Source organism: Chelonoidis abingdonii, chromosome 1, assembly GCF_003597395.2.
Source record: "Chelonoidis abingdonii isolate Lonesome George chromosome 1, CheloAbing_2.0, whole genome shotgun sequence".
NCBI classification, from domain to species: Eukaryota; Metazoa; Chordata; order Testudines; family Testudinidae; genus Chelonoidis; species Chelonoidis abingdonii.
This window is the reverse complement of record NC_133769.1, coordinates 314,750,298-314,777,470: the sequence shown is the minus strand read 5'-3', so window position 1 is coordinate 314,777,470 and position 27,173 is coordinate 314,750,298. Positions and strand designations below refer to the sequence as shown.

The 27,173-nt window shown below is 39.1% G+C and overlaps 1 protein-coding gene across 9 annotated transcripts in view; it reads right to left on the bottom strand.

The window, feature by feature from the left end:
* Nucleotides 1–27,173, bottom strand: part of FNDC3A (fibronectin type III domain containing 3A) — a 199,454-nt gene that overhangs the window by 68,199 nt on the left and 104,082 nt on the right. For 6 of the 9 annotated variants that reach the window (XM_032785407.1, XM_032785400.2, XM_075061585.1 and 3 more), the window contains 4 exons: nucleotides 17,880–17,956; nucleotides 11,600–11,837; nucleotides 7,748–8,020; nucleotides 3,544–3,602 (listed from right to left, as the gene is read on the bottom strand). In XM_032785407.1, coding sequence (XP_032641298.1) covers nucleotides 3,544–3,602; nucleotides 7,748–8,020; nucleotides 11,600–11,837; nucleotides 17,880–17,939 — 630 coding nt within the window. In that variant the 5' untranslated portion in view covers nucleotides 17,940–17,956. Of the gene's footprint in view, nucleotides 1–3,543; nucleotides 3,603–7,747; nucleotides 8,021–11,599; nucleotides 11,838–12,858; nucleotides 12,884–17,879; nucleotides 17,957–21,378; nucleotides 21,536–22,917; nucleotides 23,080–27,173 lie in introns of those variants that run through there. The other 3 variants (XM_032785405.1, XM_032785406.1, XM_075061586.1) reach the window with 3 other exon arrangements.

The following is a 27,173-nucleotide window of genomic DNA, read 5'->3' as shown; positions in this document are numbered from 1 at the left end:
GTAGTGAAGTCTTAGCCACCACCGTTTTTCCCCTCGATTAACACTGCAAGCTCAGAGTGAGAGTCCTGGGGCAGGTGATCCTTAAACTTGGACAATGATGTCCAAGAGTTGAAGTTATGTCTATAAGGATTGCCTGCTGGTTGGCTATGCATAGCTGGAGGGTACCGAAGAGGTCCAAATGCTTCGACTCCTTGGCCTTTGGGGCCAAGGCTTGTTGGCCCTGTTTTTCCTTCTCACTGACTGCTGAAACAACTAGGGAACAGGGAGTCAGATGGCAGAACAGGAACTCGTAGCCCTTGGAAGGGGTGAAGTATTTCCTTTCTACCTCCCTGGCCACTGGCATGATGGAGGCTGGGTCTGCCATATAGCATTGTAATTCATCTGTATGATTTTTATGGGAGGAAGCGCGACTCAGGAGGGACCCTCGAGCGTCAGGATGTCCACCATAGGATTCCCTCGCTCGACTGTTTCTTCTGCCTGGAGTCCCATATTGAGGGCAATCCTGTGGAGTAGCTCCTGGTGAGCCCCGTGATTGATCAGTGGTGGTCCTGAGACAGATGTGCCCACCACCATCTCGTCTGGGGAAGAGGAGGAAGTGAGGTGCTGCTGGTTGCCCTCACCTAGACCCTCCTGTGTGTCCCCATATGCCTGGGTCACTTCAGGGCCTGGTGGGGCTGACACCTCTTGAGGTGTCGCAGTGCTTGGCACTGCCTCGGGCATTAGGCCTGGAAGTGCTGGTTGCTCTTGGGAATCCAGGGGCAGCCTGGAGAGAGTGACCTCCCTTGTCCTTGATGCATGCCTGTGTGGCAACCTGGAATAGTGTTGCATGGATTACCCAGACCTAGAGGCTCTGGAGGTGATGCCCGGCTGCTAGTGGTAGGCCCATGGGGTCCAGCAGGTGCCATGGACCCAGAGGAGGCCATTGTGGCTGCTATGCTGAGTGGGATTCTCTGCTGGCCATGGTTTGATGTCTGCTATAGCTGGAGCGACCGGAGTCGGCCTCGGAGCCAGAGGTTGTTGACGGAGAGGACCAGGGCAGTGCTGAACGTTGAGCGGCCGCAGGGTGCCATGGAGCTGGGGAGCGGTGTATGGCTGACCAGGACCGCGAACGGTACTGGGAGTCTTGGGACTGGGACCGGTGCCTCTCACTCAATGCTGATGATGTTGTCAGTACTGCACTCCTCTAGTGCCAGGTGACCAATGGCATCTTGGACTGGCATGCAGTCATCGCAGGTGCTGCTGTTGGGTTCGCTTCTGGTGCTGTAACCTAGCGCTGGGTCGTAGGTACCAGAGAATAACAGGACACCAAGCTTGAACGGGAGCGGTGCCGAGACAGTGACCTCGAGTGGCGCACCATTGCCGGCTTCCTTCTGGACGGCACCCTCTTGGGCTTCTTCCTGCACGGGAGGGGATTTGGAGCCAACAACTCAGTGAGGTCTTTTGCTGCCTTGAAAGTGTCGGGCGTGGCAAGGTGTTCGAGGACCTCCTCCAGACATTCGTTGGCACTGAATCCGCTAGGTACTGGACTTAATGGGGCCTGTGGCGCCGGTGTCGATGGTGTCAGTTCTTGGCTCGGGCCTGCAATCTGTCTTTGGGTGCCGGGAGCTTCTTTGAGCAGCTAGTAGCGCTTTGGGGAGAGTGCCCTCTTTCCCCTTTCTTGTGACACTTAGTTGGTGCCAGAGAGGTCGACCAGTGCTGAGGTTGGTCATCCTGTCTCGGTGCCTGCGCGGTGCTGCGTTGCGCACAGATGCCAGGGCACTTCGCACCAAGGAAGCTGCGGCCAGTGCCGGTTGGTCAGGGGCCAGTGGTTGTAATGCGGCCTCCATGAGCAACTGCTTAAGGTGAAAGTCTTTCTTTCTTAATGCGTGGCTTGAAGGCCTTGCAGATTTTGCAGCACTCTGCCTGATGAGACTCTCCCAGACATCGGAGACAGGAGTCATGGGAATTGCTGTTAGGCATAGACTTGTAGCATGTGGCACAAGCTCTGAAACCCCGGGCAGCAGCAGAGACCCAGACATGGGGGCAGCAGCGGGGATCCCAGGATGCGGGGTGGTAGCAGAGCCCCTCGTAAAACATGGGAGTGCAGCAGCATCCCCTGCAACCCTAGTTCCCTGAGTAAATGTTTAACTATGTAACCGACAGAATTTTAATCGGTTACACGGTTACTGTTTTTACATGTTATTTACATCCCTAGTTTTGACTATCCCAGCAGAGGAAAACCTTGGACTGAACTGGCCTCAGGTAGGCGAGATAGGAAGTGGCCCAGGGAGGGCAGGCTTAAGCAGCCTCAGTTGCCAGACCACTGGTGGCCCCAAAGGACTCTAGGTTGGAGCCTGGTGGAGTGGGAGGGCCTTGGATCCTCTAACAACAACTCCCCTGCTCTTCATGGGTCATGTCCCTGACCACTAGGCCATGCTTCCTGACCAATCCTTGAGTGAGGATCATTACACTCTGCCAACCAGAAGCATCTCTTTGTCAAGCAGGTTTAACTTAACCCAGCTTTTCTTCATGTATTAGCTGATCCTTGTCAAGCATTGGGCTAGGATAATGGAAATGGTTTTGCCTTATGTTTTGAAGGATACAAAGAGCTCTCATCTGCATATTGTTGGCATATGAGCTCATTAGGTCTCAGTAGTTCTGCTAATGGCTTCATTTTGATGTTGAATAGAAACTGAGAGAGAACTGATCCTTATGGAACTCAGCAAACACAGGTCTGGAGGTGAACAAGCAGTTACAGACTAAAAAAATATTTTCTCCATTTGTTTACTTTGTGCATTTGACAGTACTTCATTCAGGGTGAATCTTACTTTTTTCACTGCATAGTAAATTAGTTGAATTTCCATGTCCAAGGCCCTTTTTCACTCAGGAATTGGGAAAATGGACACCATGCCATTCAACTTCAATTAAAAGATGTAGTAAAGCTGCAGCTCAGCCAGCATACTGATAGCACTTCAAGCTACAAAGACAATTCCCCTCAGCGATCCATATACACTTGCCTAAGTACTGAATGAGCAAATTTCTGCTTGTAATATACTGAATAATTATTTGAAAATTTACTGAAAATTTTTACTTTTGAAACTGATTTTGAATGTTAACAAACATTTCCCTTATTCCTTTAATGATAAACTGCCTATTATAAGAGAGAGTTTTACCTGTATAGTTATTATGTCAGCTGCATTAATGCCACATACACAGAACAGAAACAACAAAATAACAGGATTCTGTGTGTGTCTGAATGATTTTAACCTTGACGAGTTTACAGCGGGTGAAATTCTCTTCTTAATTACACTGGGACTGTATCAGGGCGAGCAAGAAAAGAATTCAGCTTAGTAAGTTTTAAAAAGTCAGTTTCTCTAAAATTTATGAAATGACCACTGTAAGTAATTTGAACTTCTGTGACTGACGAGCCCTCAGTCTGGTGATTTTTCATTACTGTTGCTATCCAAAGGTCGTCCAGACCTGGACAACAGAAAACCAAGTATCACTACAGGGTAAAACATGAATAGCTCAATTCTGATTTTGTGGAAAGTAGCATTTACTTACCACTGGCTTGGTAATATTTGAAAGAAGTGCTTCGAGTGCTTTTGTTTCTTCATCCTTTTCTTAAAAAACAAAACAAACAAAAGTCAATGAATAACTGTTTAACATTTTTACAATAAAGCATCTTTTTAAATCCAGACAATACACACACATTTAGATGTGTGCAAGTGGAACTTCCTTATCAATTTAAGCTACATTGATATAAGGAACTCTAAAACTGAAAGAAGAGTACCTAAACAAGGGGGCTGTATAAATTTCATAGATTATAGAGGCATAACCATCTCCTAAAAATATGTTTATTTGAGTTTAAATAACCCATTGCTTTGGAGGGCTTAGGAGACATCTTAGATATCTCAGTTACCTACCCTATTTTTTTCGTAATATATTTAAAAAAGTGTTTACACTAACTAAACACTTATTTAAGATGCTTCATACGTTTTCTCATATGTACTACTGAGAGAACTGATCTAACCTGGCTTAGGTAGATTAGAGGTTAGATGGGAGTTGTAGGGTATTTTTCCTTCATTTTTTTTTTAAAATGAGCAAATTTCAAGTGAACCCTCCTGACTTGCTAAATCTCCCACCAGAAAGTGAGATCAAGTCAATTCACTATTTTATATTCGTAAGATTTTTCTTGTTAAAGTTGATTAAAAAATATCTGTGACCTATTATGCCCTTGTTACTGCAATTCTAGGTGACATTATAAAGTGTTTTCTCTTTTTAAATCAACTTCAAAGTTGACATAAAATCCACTGAAATAAAGTAGATTTGCAAAAAAGGCCTGCTCTGTGTGTGTATGTATTTATTTATTTATTATTTTTAGTCAGAACAGAGTAAAACCGAACTTCATAATAACTGCATTTGAATCAATGATAAACAAGTGCAACTGTGAACATTAAAACCAAAAAGAGAAGGAAAGAAGAGAAGATGAAAGTAGAAAGAAAAAATTTTGGTACACAGAGCTGCAATGCTGTTAAGAGAAAAACAGCAATTACAGTTTATAAGTGATTACATAGAAATACCTTTGCTGTTAAGATTCTCAATTGTTAGACAATAAAATTTTGGATGCTGCCTCAAAGAGAAACATCTATTATATACACATGTACAACAGAGGTATGATGTCTATTAAAAGTGTGTATGATGAAGTGAGATGATGTGCAAATTAAAACAACAAAGGTAAAGTCAGGCCAAAATTTGAACAGTCTCTGTTTTCTTACTCTAAAAAGTTTGGTTACTTTAAATATACAGCACATATTTAAGGTTTATAACTGTACTATAAAATGCTTCACTGATTTATTTTGTAACCTTCCAAATAAAACTGCTCGACATCTCTCAGTGAAAGGGTGAGAACTGCATTTTACTTACTATTCCACGTAGACTATTGACAGCTAAGAAGTCTATCCTTACTAATATGCTATTTTTTTTTAAGTTTACTAAAAAGCTGCAACATACTGTACATTAAGAGCAATACTATTCACACACAGTGAAAATAGGCAATCGAGCAACAGTCATATAGCCACAGATCAGCCCAGCAACAACTCTGCCCCTTCCAGTAGGGAGAACACAGAAGTGATGTAGCCAGCCAAGCTGTGCGTGGTCAGCCCCAGAGATTGAGACAACAGTTCAGCCTACTGGTTAGAGCTGAGTTGGGGGTAGGGACAGAATTCAGGAACTAGTCAAGGATAAGTACTAGAGGGACAGAAGCAGAATGCCAGAGCCAGAGGGTAAACCAGAATCGTAAACCAGAGGCTGAGCTGAGGACTGAAGCCCAAGGCTGGAGCAGAACAGGGGCTGGCTTGAGAGCGGACAATAGATAGATCAGGAGCATGTTCGAAAACAAGGCTAGAGTAGGATAGGAACCAGGTAGGTGCAGGGACTGGAATGAATGGCTGGAGCAAGGACTGGAAACAGGATCTGGGCAAGCGCAGCTGTCAGCGTGGTATGTGTTGAGCAGCTGCTGATCTCCTATGGGTGCTAAGCTTAAAAGATGGCTGCTAAACCATCAGCCAATCAGGTGCTGTGGCTACTCTGTCAGTTCCAATGCAATGCAGCTGGGCTAACTGAATGCCTAGCAGCAAAGTTAGTCAGGGAGCAGGTTAGTAACTGGCCTGGCCCCTGACAAGTCATGATGAGGGGATACCCTCTCCTGTGCAGCAGCATGACTGCTTTCTTTCTTCACTTGCTCAGTGCTGCACTAGCAAATATTGATGACATCCTAACTAGATATGGGTGCAAAGTTGTAAAGAGCCATAAAACCAGCATCTCTGTTAAATCCATGGTTTTAGCATCCAGCAGAGGTATGAATTTAAGTTCCCAGGTTTGTCTTTTGAAGTTGTTGTGCCAGTTTTCTTTGAGGAAGAGGACTAAGTGATCAGATGTGCAGTGAAAACTTTGTCAAAAGTGTTTGCTGATGGGCGACAGGGTGTTTTTGCCTTTTATCATTTTTCTGTGTGAGTTCATTTGAGAAAGCAGTGATTGTCTGGTTTCACCCGCATAGTTGTTGTTAGGCATTTGATACATTGGATGAGATATATCACACGTTGTGAAATGCAGTGTAGTTGTAGCTGTGTCAGTCCCAGGACATTAGAGAGACAAGGTGGGTGAAGTAACATGTTTTATTGGACCAACTTCTGAAAAGCTTGTCTCTCTCACTGACAGAAGTTAGTCCAATAAAAGATATTACTTCACCCACCTTGTCTCTCTAACACATTGTGACAGGCATGCATAGAACCCACAGACCTTGAAAGGTGTGCTGTGTTGGTATTGATCATTGTAGCAGTGGTGATATGTCTGCAGGTTTTGCATCTGTTCTAGAAGGGTATGGTGCTGCTTTGAGTTGGTGTGTCCTGGTCTACGGGGAGCTTGCATCTGATGATGAGATGGGGCAGGGAGAGGGGAGTTGTTTGAAGGCCAGAAGAGGGGGCTTAGGAAAGATTTCATTCAGGATATGGTCCCCATCAAGTATGGGTTGTATCTGTTTGATACCCCTTAGAGGTCTAGTGTGGGGTGGTGGGTGGTAGGTGACAACTAGGGCTGTGTGATCAATGGTTGTTTTTCCCCTATATTGAAGTAGCTTTTTCTAGCATATCTGATTGGTCCATTCCATGATGTGATCTATTTCTCTAGTGGATTGTCCATGTGTATCCTGGACTTTCTTTTCAGAGCAAATACTGTGCCTGTCTGCAGGTAACAGATTTTTTTTTTTTCGTGTGTCTGGGGTGGTTGCTGGATCTGTAGAGGTAAGTGTGGTGATCTGTGGGGATTTTTTATATAGGTGTTTGTAGGGTTCCATTGCTGAAGCTGATTGCGATGTCAAGGCATTTGATGCTGGTGTGGGTGTGTTCTAGAAGGAGCCTGATGAATGGTTAGTGGCTGTGGAGGAAATGTAAAGCAGCAGGAATGCAGACTTTGGGCTGAGTGCAGCTGAGGGTGATGTGCCTGGGCAAGGCATCAGCAACTAGTGCTCCCATTGAACCCTGCTAGGACGTGCCCAGAGCAGAGAGACGGGGCTAGCAGTGCAGCTCCACCAGAGGTGGCACGGGGAAGCCATCTGAGTCTCGTCCCTTACTCACCCACAGCCAGAGTTACCTGCTTGGCAGTAGGTTTCTAGTGCCCATCTGGCCTGAGCCACGCCTGCAGTTGGGAAGTGATGGGAGAAGTAAGTGGGGAAGGAGCTGTGGGGAGAGTGGGAGCAAGGTGGTGCCAGATTGGAGCAGGTGTAGGAGGTGCCCAGGGAGTGGAAAAAGGAGCCAGAGGTAAATGAGTGGGGAAGTCACATGCCCCGCCACAACCTTTAAATTGTGCCCCCAACCATCAAGAGTTACAGTCATCTCTGGCAGAGACTGTTTCCCTCCATGTCCTTTACAGTGCCACGCAGACTGTTTGCACTCTATAGGCACATCAACATGCAGTACCAAGAACATCAAAGAGAGAAATCACAATGGTGGATGAAGTGCAGACCTTTATCTAAATGGAATTATATGATGTGACCTACAAAACTTGCTCAGATCAATCAAGATGCAGCTCGCAGCTGAAATCTCTTGGGCCTGTCCCTCACTTTAATAACAAAGATGGTTGTAATCTCCGTTTTATTAGATTATGTGAAATCAACAGGCTGCTCCAACCTAGTCAGTGCGGGAGCTCCACTTCTACAGACAATTCACAGAATAAGAGGTAGCATTTATGTTAATTTTTTGCTAACGCTTACCTTCTACTTCTGTATCCACTTGAGAATTACTTTTTCCTTTCCCCAAAGACTTGCTCTTTGTAGATCCTGTGCTGACACTACTTGCGTCCTGTTCTTTCACAAGTCCATTATGTTCATTTGTGGGAGAAGGACATTTCTGAGGTGATGGTGGTGGACTGTTCAATTTGTCTTTCTGTGTTCCATGCCGAACTTTTAATTTTTTCTGTAAACGTTCGTATGTTTTACTAGATCTTTCGTCTCTAAAGTTGGACCTTCCATGGGTAGAGAGAGCATCTACATTAAAGCAAAAACATGAAATGCTCAGAAAATATCATAATGTATAAAATATATTTACAATTTAGTTTGAAGAGACTCCATATATATCTTGAAATTATATCTGTTCTTTTCTCATTGTGAACCTAATTAGCATAAAAGTTTATCTACTTAGCATTTCAATCAAACGTTAACTGTTGCATATAATTTTTTTTAAGGATAAAAATGTAACCTGTCTTCCTGTTTTAGTTAATACAATAGATCTTAAATATTCCAAATTCTGCTTTGCCCTCTTTGATACTATTAAATCCTGCACCTATGTGGAAAAATTCGTGCTTGCCAATAAGACATCTGTCTCCCTCCACCAATGAATTAGACGCCAAGTAGTCTCAACAAGGTCCTGTTGGTGCAACAGAGATAGTAATACCTATTCTGATTCATTAATAGAGTGCTGTAAAGAAGTATTAAAACAGAAAATGGAGAAACCACAGTGAAACCATATAACTCGTATAAATTCACTTACCACAGTGTTTGAAGATCTCATTTCAGGGCAGCTGAAACACCACATACTGAGCAAACAAAATGAATCAGCACTTAAGCCCTGATTAAGCAGACCACACTCATTTAGCAAAGCAAACTGAAGAATAGGCTTTGTTGAATTGGGACTAGAGAACATTTTACTATAACAGTAAGGCACAGCAGGGGATGGACATTGTACCCCAATGGAGGTTCCAGTCAAAAATGTTCACCTATCTCCTACTGGCTGCAACTGGCAACTAAGTTTTGGAACAGAATAATGAATTACTCTTCTAATGGTCTTGCAGCAGAAACCAACAGAGATCAGCAGAAACCATCCCCAGCAGCTGAAGGATACTAATGGAATGAAACTAGTATAGCCAGGCATGCTCAGCACATTATTAATCTCTGTTTAAAAATTAACAGTAGATTTTGGTATATTTATAATATCACGAGCAAAGCTATTCTCCTAATCTGTTTGATGAGGCGGTCAAAACAGTGAACAGCGGTGAACTGGTGTACAGCTGTGACTTCACCAAAAAAGCCCAACCACCCAAACAGAGCATGGCTTTGGACAAATAATGACTAACAACAAGAAAGAACTGTTCATTCTTGTCAAATTTTGTACTAGAGATTCTACTTCCTTTCCCAGCGCTAACATTTTCATTCTTTTTTAATATCACATACAGAAGTGCTTTAATTACACAGTGCAGCCTTTTAAAAGGTACACACCACAGCAGCAGCTCTGTTTTCTCAGTGTAATCCTATCTGTCATTAGTAAAGGAAACAGCTGGTGTTTGTTATACTTATGGGAAAAGGAGATTCCTCTCAGGGTGAACAATCTGTCACTTAACTTTCTCATTTTATGCACTGGTTGCATTTAGATTAAAAATTTAGAAATGAGAAGACAGGTATCAGATGGACGAGATGGTTGACTTATCAACTTTTGGTAGCGAAGACATTTTATTAAAACAGATTACTTAAAATGAAAAAGCTTTTTAAAATGTATTCTTTGCAATAATAGACATGACATACATATGTATACACACTTTATAATAATACTAATTACAATATATATAAACAATCTAACTATGAGGGAATAAACCTTCTGGATATTTTGATTTATCACTAACGTTTTAAATGGGCAGAAGTAACACACTAGCATCTTAGCTTGTGTAGATGTACCATATCGTTGCTCATAATCTGAAAAGATAACTGTGAAGTTCACTTACAAATATGAATATTAATTCAACTCTCAAATATGAAGAAAAAAGAAGAGAGAGCTCCTGTTCTAGTCTGAAAATTTTAAAAGTGAGAGATATTTTCTTTCAATATTTACCATTTTATTCAGAACAATATGTGGGTGGAATGCTAGCTTAATTAAAAATATAAAAATGACTGCTATTAACTATATCTTCCTACTGTGTGAAATAATCTACATACAATAAGTAAACCAATTATGATCAGAGCTACATATGTCCTACAATTCTGAAGTCATGGAATTGGCTGCAGTATCAATGCCTTACCATAGAATTGTGCAACAGAATTAAAGGCCTTAAATATATGAGAAAGTTTTAGTTGTTTAAATTGGTTTCTAAACAGACTTAGTTAAATGGGTACAAACCACTTGTGTAGACACTCTTGTTTTATTTTAAAAAGAGTCTTATATTGGATTTAGTATAAGCTGGTAGGGAATCAACTGAGCTAAATCCAACATAAGACACTTTAAAACCAAAATAAGACTGTGTCCACAGGGGGTGGGGATGGGAGGGAGACTTGTACTAATTTAATTAAAATGCTTTAGAAACTGATTTTTAGTTTAATCAATACAACTTTTTAGTGTAGTCAAGGCCTAACATTTCATTTAAAAAAATAAATTTTGAGCCATTATTGGGCAATGAAATACTATCCTCCAGAGCCTGCAAACAGCCTGAAAGAGCAGACCCGAAGAGGGCAAACTCATTCATTGCAACTGAGAGTTGACTTTGAAGTGTACTGATGACATTTTGAATCTCAACTTTATTAACCAGTTTATTATCAATCATTTTATTAGAAAAATCCTGCTAATGTGCTTATTTATGGTTGCTGATGCACTGGTGGATATTTGAGAAGCGGCCAATTGGGTGTTCAGATTACTGGGGTGGTAACCTAGGAGTTCAAGCTGTCCCCCAAATTCCAAGTCACTTTTGTTTCTGCACAAAAGGGGAAGGAAAGAGAAGATGAATACTCTTCCTTTTCCATTTCCCATCCCCATCGTCTCAGTGCCTAAGCCTCTGCTAGCTCCTGGCTGCCAAAAACCCAAGCTACATTCCATACTGGATCCCAGGAAGCAAAACTCCAACAACCCCAAACCCAGCAGTCACAACCTGAAGCTACCACTCCTGACGTCTTCTGGTATGCAGTTTGCTGCTGTTAATACAAAAATGTGCAACTCTGCTAAAAACCATAAATATTGGAACAGTGAAAAATTTAAAAAAATTCAAAAATTCAGGTATTCATTGAATTTAGTGTCAAATAAACAAGGAATAATGTATTGTTTTATTTTTCACATATTTCATTCAATACAGATGCTCTGGTTTTGAATTTACTTGACGTAACCATGGAAATTTCAACGTCACAGATTTCTACATTGCTTATGTGGTAGAAATTCACAGAATTTGGATCCAGTGTCCCATAGAGAACAAAGGGTCTACCTATAATGCTGAGGCAATGGATTTAAATACTGAGTCAGAGGAAAAAGTGACACTTACTGAATCACTAAAATCATATCATATAATGCCTTGCCTTTTCCAGTGTGTGAGGGCTCCCTTCTAGAACTCACTAGCCCTAATTCTGCTTAGACTGGGATATCAGACAATTTTCTGAAACAAAATACTTAATGTACTTTAATAAAAACGTATATGGTTCCCTGATACTGTCTTTATTTGTACTGCAGGATGCCTAGCTAACAGCTCGAATTTAGGCTATAGTACTGCTTAAATCTAACAGTTACACAACAGAAGAATACTGAATGGACTGGAGTCACCAGAAGAACACAAACACATTGCTTTGATAGGATATGTAACTCTTCGACAATTTACTTACCCAGATCTCCATATACCTGTGAAGTGTGATACTGTGGTATATACTGCGAAGCCATATCACCTGCTCCAGTCACTGTTGAATATACATGTCGTGGTGGAGGGGGCATCATGGCTTGAAGAGGAATGAAACCAGGCAACGGATGATGCGGAGGCCGATGTATTACTGCATGGCTGCCAGGGTGAAATTCTGGAGCCTGGGGAACCACCACAACCCTTCGAACACCATTGTCTTCAATAACCTGTAAGCCAAGAGGACAAACATTGATCAGGTAAAGGACTGCTTCTTAGATAGCAAACAGCTCATTTCAAATATATGCCACAAAGAGGAAATGGAGTCTGGAACTATGCAGTCTGAAAGATAACAAATCAATAAATCTTTTTAAAAGAGAATTTTTCGTTTTGAATATAAGAGCAAAAGAATCTTCAGTGGTATAAGTAAAACAAAATGGAGACGATAAGACAAAAAAAAAGAATGCGGGTGAGGAAAATGAGGGATACTTAGTAGTGTGTTTCAGTAGGTTTCTTGTAGGAAAGTGTAAAAGTGCAATTGATTTCTGGGTGGGAAAATAATGGGGAGAAAATACTTCTCCCCCCTGTTAAAATGAAAGCTGTGTGTAACAAAATTTTATAAACAGTTTTTAATACTTTTAGGCCATTTTGAGGTTCACCAGTGTAGTTAATCCATTTTAAAAAAAAGTGGAAAACTAAATATGATTCAGTTGGTAGTATAACCTGCTACCTAAAAGGGGATCTGGCTTGGAGTAACCATAGCTCGAAGTATTGTGGAGGCAGTAACCTCAGCCTCCAGAGTGCCAAAAAGAAAAAAAAAATTACACAGACTTCAAGATCCCAATAACAAGTGTTACAGAATACCTCAAAGAAAGTTGCCAGGCCTCTCAGCTGGCACGTCTGCATGCTGATGAATTTGTAGTTGATATGTAATAGGGTGCGATAGATGTAAAATGGGGGGGTGGGGAGGGTGGAAATAGCCATTCAGAAAAAAAGGAAAACCTATGTGCCCACTGTAATATCCTAAATAGCTTCCTAAAATAGGGAACAGACCCCTCGGAATATATTGTTATTTGCAATGATGTTTGGTGAGATGACCACCTATTGTGATGTAGGTGTGGGAACAGGAATACACAACAATTAAGATAAAGAAGTTAAAATCTATTTAAGGTTGAATTGATCAATTAGAGAAATACTTATCTTGAATTTAAGATTAATTTTTTAGCCATAACATAGCTTTAAAATAAATACCATGTGACTTTCCAAAGGATTTGGTACTTTGAAACTGTCCCTTCCTGTAAAAGAAGAGTATTTTAAACTAAAACAACATTCCTCAAAGCTACCAAAACCGAAGAAGTCCTATTCTTGCCATTTGAATATAACAACAACAGTATAGGCAACTATAATTAGAGTTGGTCAGTTTAATTCCCCGAACACAAAGATGTAATTTTAATTATTTAAGTCCCTTATGTTTGTAGCAAGGATAGTCACACGAGTTATGCTTTCTAAGGGCTTGTCTACATTATCCGCAGGATTAACGGGAAGAAATCAATCCAGCAGAGGTCGATTTAACCTGTCTAGTCTAGATGTGATAAATCAACTGCTGAGGGCTCTCTCGTCGACTCCGGTACTTCACCGGAGCGAGAGGCGCAGGCAGAGTTGAAGGGGGAACATCAGCTGTTGACTCATTGCAGTGAAGACACCGTGGTGAGCAGATTTAAGTTGTTGACCTTAGCTATGTTATTCACGTAGCTGAAGTTGCTTAACTTAGATCGATCCCTTGCTTCCCAGTGTAGACCAGGCCTTACATTAAAAAATTATACTACATATTACAGCAACATTTGGAGTCTGACAAACTGAAAAAAAAAGAATGAAAGATATCACTTCATCCTTACTCTTCCCTGCTGTGCTTAGTTATTGAGGCACACATGGTGTTTAACATTCTGCCTAGTTCACAGACTCCTGTGGTATCTCAGCATGTCCGAGTAAGTAAAGGATAAGGCAATGGATTTAAATGAAGACCTTTACATTAAAGGTGAACTTCAAGTGTGTATACATATATATATTTCAAAGTTAAACTGCAAAATGCAGCAAATCATAAGGCTACAAAAGATATTCAGCACAGCATAATTTATTAAAATCTTGCTTTTCAGGTTCTGCCACATCTGAACCTGTGCCAGCTCCTTTCTTCCATGATGCCCCAGCACAGCTTCTACAGCAAATCTTACTTAACATATAATCTGCTGGAAAATGGAGACAATCTAGATGGTAGTGTTGTCAAACACCCAGCCTGGAGGTTGGATCTAGCCTGTTTAAGGCATTTATCCAGCCTAATAACAGATTCAAATTCTGTAGAAAGCAAGATTTCATTAAAATAATGTTTCTCGCCCTTAGGGCTTTAAAAAAATGCCAAATGTCATCTGATGGTAAACAAAGCGCAAACCAATATAATGCTGTCCTCCTGGGTAACTTCCCCATTCATGACATTAGGTTCTGAAAGTCCAATTATTAAAAGTTAAGGGTTTCAAATAATTTACATGCACAATTGTGTGTCTCATTTAAACATTAACTGCAACTGTGTTTGCAAATCAGATAACTGCACATGTATAAAAATCAAACAAAAATAGTGCCCAAGTATGATTTTTTTTCCGCACAGCACTGAGGGATGCTGAAAGCAACAATAACCTTACAAGCGAAACATTTAATTCTGGCGTAAGGCCCATACTCTCTATCTTTGTGCAAAGACATCATCATCATTGGGAAACCAACTACAGATCAATGAATGTAGACAGACTTAACTCTGTAGAACAGGCAGGCCCCCACACAGTAACTAAAAGTGTAATTTTACTGTCTTCACAGAATGAATTTCACTCCCATGATAGCAGCAGAGAATCCTGTGGCACCTTATAGACTAACAGACGTTTCGGAGCATGAGCTTTCGTGGGTGAATACTCACTTCATCGGATGCATGCATCCGATGAAGTGGGTATTCACCCACGAAAGCTCATGCTCCGAAACGTCTGTTAGTCTATAAGGTGCCACAGGATTCTCTGCTGCTTTTACAGATCCAGACTAACACGGCTACCCCTCTGATACTTGACTCCCATGATATTGGGGGTAAAGCAAGCCCTGTTTTTTTTTAAACAGTATATCACGTTTTCTGAAACATTTATTAGTTTTATACAACGTGTGAAAACCAAGATGTCTTATCCTATATGTTGGCTCTGATCTCCAGCAGCAGAAAATATGGTGTAAAATCACCAAATTCAGGAGCTAGGGCAAATCCAGGCATATGAGACCTAAACTAAAATGATACATAAATGATAGCTATATTGAATAGCCTTCCTAGCCTGGTGGTTTTGGTCATTTAGCATATATTTCTGCAGGTTTTCAACTTCTCTTAATATATACACATTTGCAGGGAACCTTCAGGTTTTTTTCTCTTTTTAATATTAAGTATAAAGAAACAATTACACACATACAAAATGGGAAATGACTGTCTAGGAAGGAGTACTGTAGAAGGGGATCTGGGGGTCATAGTCGATCAAAAGCTAAATATGAGTCAACACTGTAACGCCGTTGCACAAAAAGAAAACATCATCCTGGGATGTATTAGCAGGACTGTTGTAAGCAAGACAAGAGAAGGAATTCTTCTGCTCTACTCCGCGCTGATTAGGCCTCAATTGGAGTATTGTGTCCAGTTCTGGGTGACACACTTCAGGAAAGATATGGGCGCATTGGAGGAAGTCCAGAGGAGAGCAACAAAAATGATTAAAGGTCTATAAAACATGGCCTATGAGGAAAGATTGAAAACATTGGTGTTTTTTAGTCTGGAGAAGAGAAGACTAAGGGGGAACATGATAACAATTTTCAAGTACATAAAAGATTATTACAAGGAGAAGGGTGAAAAAAATGTTCTCTTTAACCTCTGAGGATAGGACAAGAAGCAATGGGCTTAAATTGCAGCAAGGACGGTTTAGGTTGGACACTGGAAAACACTTTCTGTCAAGGTGGCTTAGCACTGGAACAAACTGCCTAGGGAGGATGTGGAATCTGCGTCACTGGAGGTTTTTTAGAATAGGTTAGACAAAACACCTGTCACTGGAGGTTTTTAAGAACAGGTTAGACAAATGCCTGTCAGGAATGGTCTAGTTTTTCCGTAGTCTTGTCTTGAGTGCTGGGGACTGGACTAGATTACCCACTGAGGTCCCTTCCAGTCCTACAATTCTAAATTAAAATCTCTTGTTGGGACTTTATTTGTTTTGGGATAACTATGAGCTTGGCACTGGTTGCTTCCACTGGCAGCAAGTTATCTATTTGTTCTCAATTTTTTTTTATTTGCTACAGAATCTTTTCATATAAATCACTACACAATGGTATGCTTTGTTAGCAATAAGCATTTCAGAACTCTTACAACATAAAGGTTTTACCAGGATTTGATAACTCTGAGTTCTGGGTGACAGCCGAGAGAGGCTCTGTGCCCTCAATGGAAGCAAACAGTATATATTAATTTCACTAAAATTATTTAGCCTTTCATGTATTTTATAATGTTTTAGCATTAAGTAACCCACTTGAAATTAAAAAAAATACAGAAGAAACTAGCTCATTGCAAAGATGTAAGGATTTTTATTTTTCCTAATGATAAAACATAAATTTTAACAGGAAACATGCCTTTCTGTAATGATCTAAAACAAAATGAAACAATTAAATACAAAATCCATTTTGCTGCCAGATTCGGCATTCTAATATTAAAGATTTAAGAACCAACCTAGGGCTTGTCGATTAGCACGTGGCAAGACAGGGTATGAATATACAGCAGGGGTCGGCAGCCTTTCAGAAGTGGCGTGCCGAGTCTTCATTTATTCACTCTAATTTAAGGTTTCGCAAGCCAGTAATACATTTTAACGTCTTTAGAAGGTCTCTTTCTATAAGTCTATAATATATAACTAAACTATTGTATGTAAAGTAAATAAGGCTTTTAATCTATTTAAGAAGCTTTGTTCAAAATTAAATTAAAATGCAGAGCCCCCCAGATTGGTGGCCAGGACTTGGGCAGTGAGAGTGCCATTGAAAATCTGCTTGCGTGCCGCCTTCGACACCCATGCCATAGGTTGCCTACCCCTGATATACAGCATGTGAGCCTGCCATGCGGATCATGCTACCGCACACTAACAATTCTGACTATGGTATATTTAGTGTGCAGTAGCAGAGTCCACATGGCCAATTAGGGTGTGGCAAGCTAGAGCACTGTACATTCACCCGACTTGCTGCACATTAAATGACCATGCAGACAAGCCTTTATATACAAACTTTCCCCAGAAGAGAGTAAGTGAAAGTAGGTGAGACTCCTGCCCTGTATGCAAACACTCTGCTGGCGGACAGAATTTTATACTTTTTCATTAACATATGCACCATCTGACTGGCTTTGGTTTTTTGGGTTGCATTTTGTGTTGTTTGTTCGTTCCTTATTCTATACCACAGGCTGTGCACATTGGATCAGCAAAGGCAGAGTACATTGGCTGCAGATCCAGTACAGAGGCAAGAGAAAAAATTGTATGGTTTGTGGGAAGTTTTAATTAAGACAATACACTGACAATTATCAAAGATTTGTATTGCAGTAGTGCCTAAAGACCACAACCAGGTTGGTTCTCCATTTGGCTAGGCATTGTGGAAACAAATAATAAATGACAATATATCCCAAAAAGCTACTTGGCACTTGGTTTTACATGTTCTCTGTCCATTACTGTTTGTATATCTTGTCCATTTAAGTTCCAGTTCTCCAGAGAGCTCCTTGGTGACAGAACACTTAACCATATGGGACCCCCCTGAAGTCTGTGGGGCTTTGCACAGATGAAGGGGGTCTACCAACATGAAGCTCAGTGCAGGACTGGGGTCTTGGAAGGTAGACTAGAACAGGGAACCATGTCTTCCTTATATGTTTGTACAATGCCTAGCACAAGGGTTCCCTGATCCCGCTTGGGAACTTCGCATTCTATTACAACATAAATAACCAGGAGTAACAGGAATATTATACACATACATCAAAAAGGAGGCTCATAAAAGCATACAAGGAGACTCTTACTGAAGAGACTTTATGGGACACCACATTTACTCGTGCAAATCAGTGTAATTCTGAAACTTACCATGTCATGTTACCAGGTTAGACATGTCAGCTTATTGTTATGTTAGTCCCAGGATTTTATGTATGTTTTATTTAACTGCAAATGTAATGTGAATATATGAAGCCATATGAATCAGATGTTTGGACATACCTGCGGGGCATATCCAGGAGGCACATAAATAGGAGGCACTGAACCATTTGCGGACATCATTGGAACCTGAGCAGGACCTAAATGGGTTACAGAAGTATTTCAGTACAGCATGGTTTAACAAACTTTAAAAGTTCTAAGTCCATTCTGAATTGCAATATCTCTGCAAAGAAATAAACAAGATAATATGGACAACAGAGCACATGGGCTGTAAAGATAAAATTATAGTGAAGGGTACTCAATTAATGTGAACAACAGATATGGCGCATACAAAAATTATTTCCCTGTAAATATTTCCCTCTTTCTGGAAATAAAGCTTCTTTTTTCAAATATACAAAGCTATAATCACCAACAGTAATAATTAAAAGGAAGAGAAATCCATGTGTATTCTTCCTAGGAAAATATTTGAGAAGGATGGTTTTGTGGCAAAAGCACAGGTTTGGGAGCGTGGAGCTCTGTGTTCTATTCTCAACTTTGCATTGCAACAGACTTCCTGGGTAATCTTAGGGAAAGTAAAATGCGTAGGCTGATTTCAGAGGGGCTGAGCACCCAGAACTCCCAATTATTTCAAAGGAGTTACAAAAGGGATGAATTTGATTCTTTATCTGTAAAACCAGGATAATACTTTTCCACCCCAAAAGAGTGTTCTTATTCTTAGACTTAGGACATTAATGCTTCTAAACTGTGTTCAGATCAGCAAATGCAAGGTGCTAAGAAAATGCCAAGTATTATCTTTACAAGAAGATTAATCCATCCTATTGTTGGTAAACAAAGACGCTAGAAGAAAAAACAAGGTAATTCTGCCTGAATGCGAAAAACTGGGCCAGAGCAACAAAAATATTTCTAAACTTAGTGTCTGATCAAATTTGAAAACTTTATACAAGATCCTCAACATAAAACATGCAATGCTATAAATGTTTTAATCTGCAAAGAAGCTCCGTTTTACTTTCTGTGTAATTGGTAGTCCATGACTTTGACAGCAAAGAAAAATTCTCTATCTAATTTCAAGAGCAAGGTCTTTAGTTGCAGGTGGGAAAAGATGGGTTAAAAGCCAACTTTAATGTAGCCTTTTCCATATTTTGTTTAACTCGGAATTACAAATTTTCTTCAGCAACTGAAGCAGTGGGAGTTCTGCTGGAGTAAGGAGTGTTGAAGAGGACCATAAATAATATAACAAATATATAAGCCTACAATGGGTTGCTACTGTCCCTAACCTTAAAACAGTCTGTCTTAAACAGAATATTTCAGAAGAAAAACAAGGATGGAGCTACTTAAAAAATAAAGTCAATAGCAAAAGCTGCAGGCATATTAAATGTATCATCAGCCTAAAACATAATATATTTTACATTTTTCAATAAAAATAAGGGGTCTTTTCTTTGCTGCTTGTATCTTGTAGCCATTTATACCCAAGAAAAATGTTTTCAAAGTGGATACAAAATGATACCACTCTGCTTTAAACCACTCACTTTAAACAAATATAAATGACTACACAAGTTATAAGTCAGTTGAGAATCATGCCCACAGTTCTTCATGCTGCTCATGTCTAATTAAAACCCTTCATCCAGAAACTCTGGTGATGCACATCTGTGAAGAAAGATATACAGTATGCATATACATGGTAAGCACATCAATGCATGTTTACTTTTGCTGCATCTGGCCAAATTGAGTGTTCTGAACAGCAAACTATACTTCATTCGGAAGACCACCAATTTCGTGTATTTAATGCCTTTCTGTCTTGACTGATATAAGCAGCAGTTTTCTCCAAAGCCAAAACAAAAGTTGCCATATGGTGGCATTAACACATTGCTCCCAACACAGCTATGTTCACAAACCACCTACTCCCCCAGCAGTCAGAAAATAAGAGACTCAAGGCAATTTATTAACTTGAATGAGTCCCACTTGTGGAGTTAGCATTAAGACAAGGTGCTAACTTTGAAATATTTATTTTCTGACTTTAATATTCGGAAGATTTAAAAATAGAGAAAAGATGGTTTCTAATCACTCAGGCTGTAACGGTGAACTCCATTATACTTCTGATTAGGTTTTTAAAATGCAATAAATGGTAGATAAAATTAAAAAAAAAAAGAGCTTGGCAGAGTTCCTTGCTGTGATGTTTTTGCCAGAAAGGTTTTTTTGTGAGAGCTTAAGATAAAATGCTAATGCCAGATTTTTAAAAATATAAAATTGGGTTGTTTTTTTTTGTTTTTACAACTAACGTGAAGATCTTGGTTTTATTTAGGCATAATACATTGTAAAAGGAACTCTTATGTTTCTATTTGTTATTGCTTCAAGTTACTTGTTAGACTGTTGATAAGTATACATGAAAAATTTACTGTTCCTAGCCATGAAATACAGTAATGGTGTCACATTATCAGCCAGTAATGACATTATTAGGACGTGTTAACATTTTAATTTTTTTATAGTGTATACAAATGAAATTCTACTTTAGAAAGTGTTTCCTTAATATGATTATATTTGATTATTAATCAAAGGTTTGTATTATCTAAATTGCTAGTCTGGAATCTTCTATATATTGCAACATGCTGAATTTCATTATGAAAGTAAAACTGAAGGACACAAAGAAAAAAATCTGATAGAAATATTTTATAGTTTAAAACAGTGGTGCCCAACCTTATCACACAGGAGGCCCACTGAAACCTACACACAAACTTGTGTGGCCCAAAGAGAAATAAAGAGATGGTGGTAGGGAACAAGTCTCCTGAGATATTTGTTACAGAGTTCATGAAAATTAAGAACACTTGCAAGAAGCAGTGAAACCTAAACACAACAGCTTAGGTCATATCAACTGTAGCAGGCTGCTTAAAATCTTGAGCGCACCTATTTGAACAGAATATAAAAGAAAATGTATCATGACTCTTACAAACACTATAAAGAGGGAAACAAAATTAATAGGATGTATGCTTCCTACTGTCCCAGACATAATTTAAACTTATGAAAATCCATTTCAAACCTGTAAACTTCAAGATATTGAAAAAAAAAACTTATTTAATCAGATATGCAATCGGTTTTTTTAGTTTTTAAATCTCACTTTCTCATTCAATTTTGAATTCAGTAAAGAAACTGTAAACTAAAATGGACTGAATTTTCAACATAAAAACCAAACATTTTATCAGTCTATAAACAAAGATTCTTTCTGAGCAGTAACTGTATATAATAGTGCTCTTATAAAACTAGTATTCATAAAGACCTCAAAATGCAATACTTGCTTCTAATTTTATGTTCTGACAGACAGGGAGGTCCTTAAAACAGGATACACAGTGGTACACATTAATCTACTGAACCCACATAATAATAAAGATAATTCATAATTTTACATACCACCAGCTCTATGTTTAAATGTACCAACCCTTTTCTACCTTTTATAGCTATTATATATCTGGCATCTGCTGAAAACACAGGCTGGGTTTAGATTTATGTAATGCTTTTCATGTTTTAACACAAAAGCAGAACTCTCTTTCAAAATACAGTCAGCAAATCTTACCACTCATTTTGTTTTTACTGTAATAGCAGAAGAGTAAACAAGATCCAGTGATCCAAGGTTGGACACGTTAGCAGCTTTAATTGGGAGAATGCTTTCGTTTTTGTGCTGGTTGAGGAAAAGCTCCTTTGACCGAGTCACATGATCATCACATGACTTACTGAGAAATGAAAAAAGGGAAGCTTCAGGTATGCAGCAGAGTGATTTGTTCTTGTAAAGACTACACTTCTTTTTCTGTGATAAGATTTTTATCTTTTAAAGTATGTACTAAAAGTGGATCCAAAAGCTTGTCAAAACAAGTGGTAAAAGTAGCTCATTTTAAAGAAGATGACAACTGTTCTCAGTGGAATACCCCTCAGAGAAACACTTCATTTACTGTTTAACATGATGTATATTCTGATTGTTTTTTGCAATCTATTAAGTGCTACATAATCTGATGTGATTATTTACAGAAGTTCTTATAATTGAACGATTTTTACATTTTAATTAACAGAATTAAGTTTTAAAGAATTACTTTAACCACATATTTTCTGATTAGGAGGGTTTACCTTTAGCTGATAATCAGTGAACCCTTGGGGATGCAGGTACATACAAATACTTCTTTTTAAACAAACACTATTTTGACACCATGTTTAGCAAGCTGCAGTAGTTGTGATACTAATCTGTGTGGATGCTGCAGGTCATGAACACTGCTATACTTAGCATTAGTCTAATGTGAACAAGGATGAATCACTCTCTCTTTGTTATTCCCAGGAGGAAATAGTGTTCAGGATTTACTGCAGCACATTAGTTTAACTATGTCTCTGTAACTGAACACCCACACTTTGACATCACACAGGCAATGATATGCATCACTGACGCAAGCACTGCCAGGATCAAATACAAAAGCCACAGCAGTTGAAACAATACAGTGTACCACTGACGTAGCAGCATGCCCATCTAACATTGACAGACTGCAGTAAATCAATAGTCCCCGATGCCAGGAATAGTTGCACCACTCTTTCTTTATATAATAGCTAAGACTTGGAAGTTTTATTTTAGGCTTCCAGCAGCTACAGTAATTACAAGAGACAGCAGCAGCAACAACAAAAACAAGTCTGTATCTCTTTAAATACTGTCTGTAAGATACCATGAAGAATCATCTCTAAGTGACAGACACTAGAAAGTGCTACAAAGAAAGAACTGAGAATTTTACTTATAATAAGCAGATAATATAATCCAAGTTTTGGACTTGAGCTGAGAAAGAGGCACCAGTAGGAGCTGTGAGCACTACAAGGATGTGGATAAACAGTGCTGTCAATCTAACACTTTCCATTAGCCCTAAATTCACACCGACAAAACACCTCCCTCCCCCCATCAGTCTAGCTTTGGCATCAAGGCTATGTAGTAGCTGCTCATAAACTGGGGTGGCCAATTTAAATATATACTTTTAAACTGAGTGTTAAATCTACCCACGAGTATATTGCAGTGAACAGGGAAGCTTATCTTATAAAAGAATAGTAGAAAGAATGCAAGGGGAAAACGCTCAAACAAAGCAGATACCTTCAGAATTGGAAAAACCCCATCAGCTTTATCCAAAGAGACTGAGGAATAATGGATCAAAGGACAGAGAGCTGTGAAGCGTGATCATCTCCAACCACTCCTGAAGAGTCCCTTCCAAAAACTTCCCAGGCTTTTCCATGGGGGAGTACATACCCATTCAAACTGAGAAAATAAAAGGAGGCCATCAAATCCCCTCACAGAGGCAAATTGCCTGGAAAGGACAGATTCCCTGTAGGGTTTTACAATCAATAAACCAATCAACTCTGTCCTATATGGGCCCAAACCTTTGAGAAAACAGAAGATACAGGATTCCTTGCCCAAAACATCAAATATACTTTTATTTCAATTATTTCTGTGACCATAATGTAATCTTTTTTGCCAGTTATAGGCTTACTCTTTAATCAATATAATCTTCAAAATATAAAATAAAATCTTGGACTTTGCAGCAGATGATCAGCCTCTGCTAACTGGGGACATGTATGCCATCCAAGGTGCTTAGACAGATCTGTCGCACATCAGAGACTAATATCACTCTACCCCATCAAGCGGTACATCTGAATGAGGAGGTATTCAATTAAATGGAATTATTATACAGTCTCTGTTCCAGACTCTCAAAATGTTCAGTTTGGGTCTTTTCTTTTATGGATAGTATCAAACTTGTCTTGAGTGATTATTGTGTGTCTATGCTAAACCCAGGGTTGTAAATTCAATCCTTGAAGGGGCCATTTAGGGATTTGGGGCAAAAATCTGTTTGAGGATTAGTCCTGCTTTGAGCAGGGGGTTGGACTAGATGACCTCCTGAGTTTCCAACCTCGATATTCTATGATTCACTATGATTTACCACTTCCAATAAATTTATGTTAAATGTCTCCAGTCCTCTTATATCTTGTCCTGATCCAAATACCTGGCTATCCATAAGTCACCAGGCATCACAAGGAGACAAATACAGTATATTAGACTGAACACAAGGAATTTTTCCATTTTAATGTTCTTATCCTCAGTTGTAAAAATCCAACTATGTTCACTGGCTCTTTAAAGTGATTAAACAGCAGTGTTTGTCTTACAGTTTGTTCTCACATAAAAAACTAACTGGGGAAAAAATGAAAGACGCTCAGTTTCCCAAGATCACCTTTGTGCAGTGCTTACATGATAGGACTTTCACTATCTGCACATAATATCGAATAGGTGCATGTACAATAAGACTGAGGTGATTCCAAATTAATTAAACAACCAACCTGGCCACCTGATTGGACTTAAAATAGCTCTTGCTAGGGAATATATATACATCATCTAAAAGATTTTAGCCACATAGTTCAGCATTTTTTTCCATGCTTCCTCTTTCAGTCCTTCAAAAGAAAAAAGTTTTATTACCTGAAAAGATCTTTTCTGTATCTTTATATCCAACTCTCTGCACTAAAGAGTTATTTCTTTCTGTCACAGCTTAGCAGGCTGCACTAATACCTAACTAAAGTTCAGATTTTTTTCGCATCTTCTGCTTTCTCAGAAAATAAGGGAATTTATTAATAATTAAATAAAGAGATTTTGGGGTCCGTTCAAAAGCATCTGGCAGTCCAGATTTGGCCTGCAGTCCACAATTAACTAACCCTGATCTAAGGAACCCTTTTTCTCCAGTTGTGAATTTCTTAATACTCCAAAAAAAACCCCAACATAAACCCAGAATAAAATCTGCATATAGGTAGGTCATGACTAAATAAATCAACTATACACATTATTGCTTGTATCCAAAATACTTATTTTCAGAGTGGGACATTCCAGAGTTATGACTGAAATTATATGGAAGATGCCTTCGGGAGGTAATGAACTTCTATTTTCTGTATTTTAATGTCTGATGGTATTTGACTATTAAGCCACATATGTAGCTAGGAGGATAGGAGAAAGTCAGGAAGGCATCACTGCTCCAAGAAAGAAACACCCATAGGGTATGTCCAGAAAGTAGAAGGCATGCAAGTTGTGATACTTTGGTGAATAACCGCAGGAAAAGCCAAATATCTACCCTACAGATCTTTTCTTCAAAGGACATGTTTTCTCCTCTTTCTGTTCATAAAAATGTTATACATTTAAGTGAATTCACTTTGAATTGGGATCTGTTGAACTGTGTAGGTTTCAGAGATATACAAGAAAATCTAATGGTAGATTTGTCCGCCCTATCTCCATTTTAATGACAATAAAGTACCACCAGTACTTCCTCTTCCTAGTAAATAGACTAGGGCAGAAACTGGGAAAACCATTTTCTTAGGTAAGTTGGAACAGAGGCAAAACTTACATAGCAGGAGGTGACAGGATAAGGATCTGTTTTTCATCAAGACAGAGTGGAGAAAAATTTGTAGGACAGAGCAGCTGGTTTAACTAAGTGATCTATCAGAAAAAGAGTGACAACTAGGTAATTGACATCATGAGTCTTGAATATTAAGGTGGCCTCCACTGATGAAGTTCTGGGACCAAAATGGCTGCTATCTAGTTCCCATTAAAAACAAAAAGGTTTAATGACAGCTGTCCCTATTTTTTTTAAACAAATAGCTCAATGTTCCTGTAAAATCTATTTCATTGAATGTATAGACATCATTCTCTTTCCATTAGCCAGTGAGTTTGCTTTTCTGACCAGATGAAAAGGTCTTTTGTTACAGCTGACAGAAATGGAAATAAGACCTTAAGAACTGATCTCATCCCCCTCCTCTGATCATAGACATTACATGGAATTACAGTTTAGCCCTCTAATGACAAAAGCAGATGGAATTTCCTGAATTCCAGGAAGCTGATGTGAAGATTCTACCTGTGTTCAGAACATTTGCTTTGCACTAGAAAGTGTTCAATATGCACCTCTGAACTCTGCAGATTTGTATCTACAAGAACCTTTCATGTGTGTTCTTGAAGTCACATGTTTCTGAAAACAGTCTTTATTCCACCCTTTGAAGGAGGATGAAAACTGTTTGAAGCAAATGGGATAAAATAGAAGAAGTTGTCCCAGATGCAAGCTCCCTCTGAGGCAACCCAAGCTGCACACAACAAGCTCAAAACCAGATCAAACAACATCCATGTATGACATTAAAAAAAAAGAGAACTAGGAGATGATGGGCTCTCCATCCCCTCCTCTGTCCATCCACAACAAGACAACTATATGAATACAACTATAGTATGCAACCCTTCCGAAGACAGAATAGAGAATGAAGTCTGGCTAAAACACTGCTGATCTTAACATTTATTTTATTTGGCACTTGTATAACATGGTGATTAGTGTACTATTCATACTTATACAGCTAGATGAAATTCCTGATTCTGGCAATCACTTTTAAAGTAAACACAGAGGAGTATAGTTTTCACTGATCAAACAACTTTATGGAACTCTTGTCCCAGGTCAATCAGCCCAGGGCTTTGGAACTTCTGAAGAATCCAAGACATTGCTTTTTTGGTTAGACTTAAAAATTATGCTTTAACTAAACATTGAGAGGTACTATAATCTACATCACACACCTGACCTTTCCCCTAATGAAGTGGTTTCTACAATATCATTTAGGTCACAAAACTACTGTTCCTCCCACTCCCCCAGGGGCAAACTTCAAATTCTAATGTTGACCCTGCAAAACCAGGGTTCCTGGGGATCTACGGATGCAAGAAAATCCCCTGGATTGACTGCCAAAAGCACTTTTTAAATCTATTCCATCTACATTATTTTTAACAGGTTTTACCATTTCAAGTCCAGAATTGGTTCTCCCCTTTCATCTTTTTTGGTTCTATAATGAAAAGGGAAAAGACTTCCTGATTCTATCATAGAATCAGAAAAGAGATAATAGAATCCTTTGCTTGTCATAAGCAAATAATTTCCTTACACAAAGGCTCCACCTACCACGAATCAAATAGCTAACAGAGACATTATAGAGGCACCAACCTGCCCTTTTCAATCTCAGTTCTACATCTATCCAAACAAACTAATACAGACAGAAGTACAACTGTGGAAAGAAAGCAGATTTGCTACCTAGAAATCAATCCTCAATGTAAAGTGGGAAAGAAGTAGGATGGGGAAGAGAAAAATTACTGCTAGGGCTGCTGATTAATCGCAGTTAACTCATGTGATTAACTCACAAAAATTAATCATGATTAATTGGTTTGAATTGCACTGTTAAACAATAGAATACCAATTGAAATTTATTAAATATTTTGGATTTTTTTTATATTTTCATATATATTGTATTCAGTGTTATAACTGAAATCAAAGTGTATATTATTTTTATAACAAATAT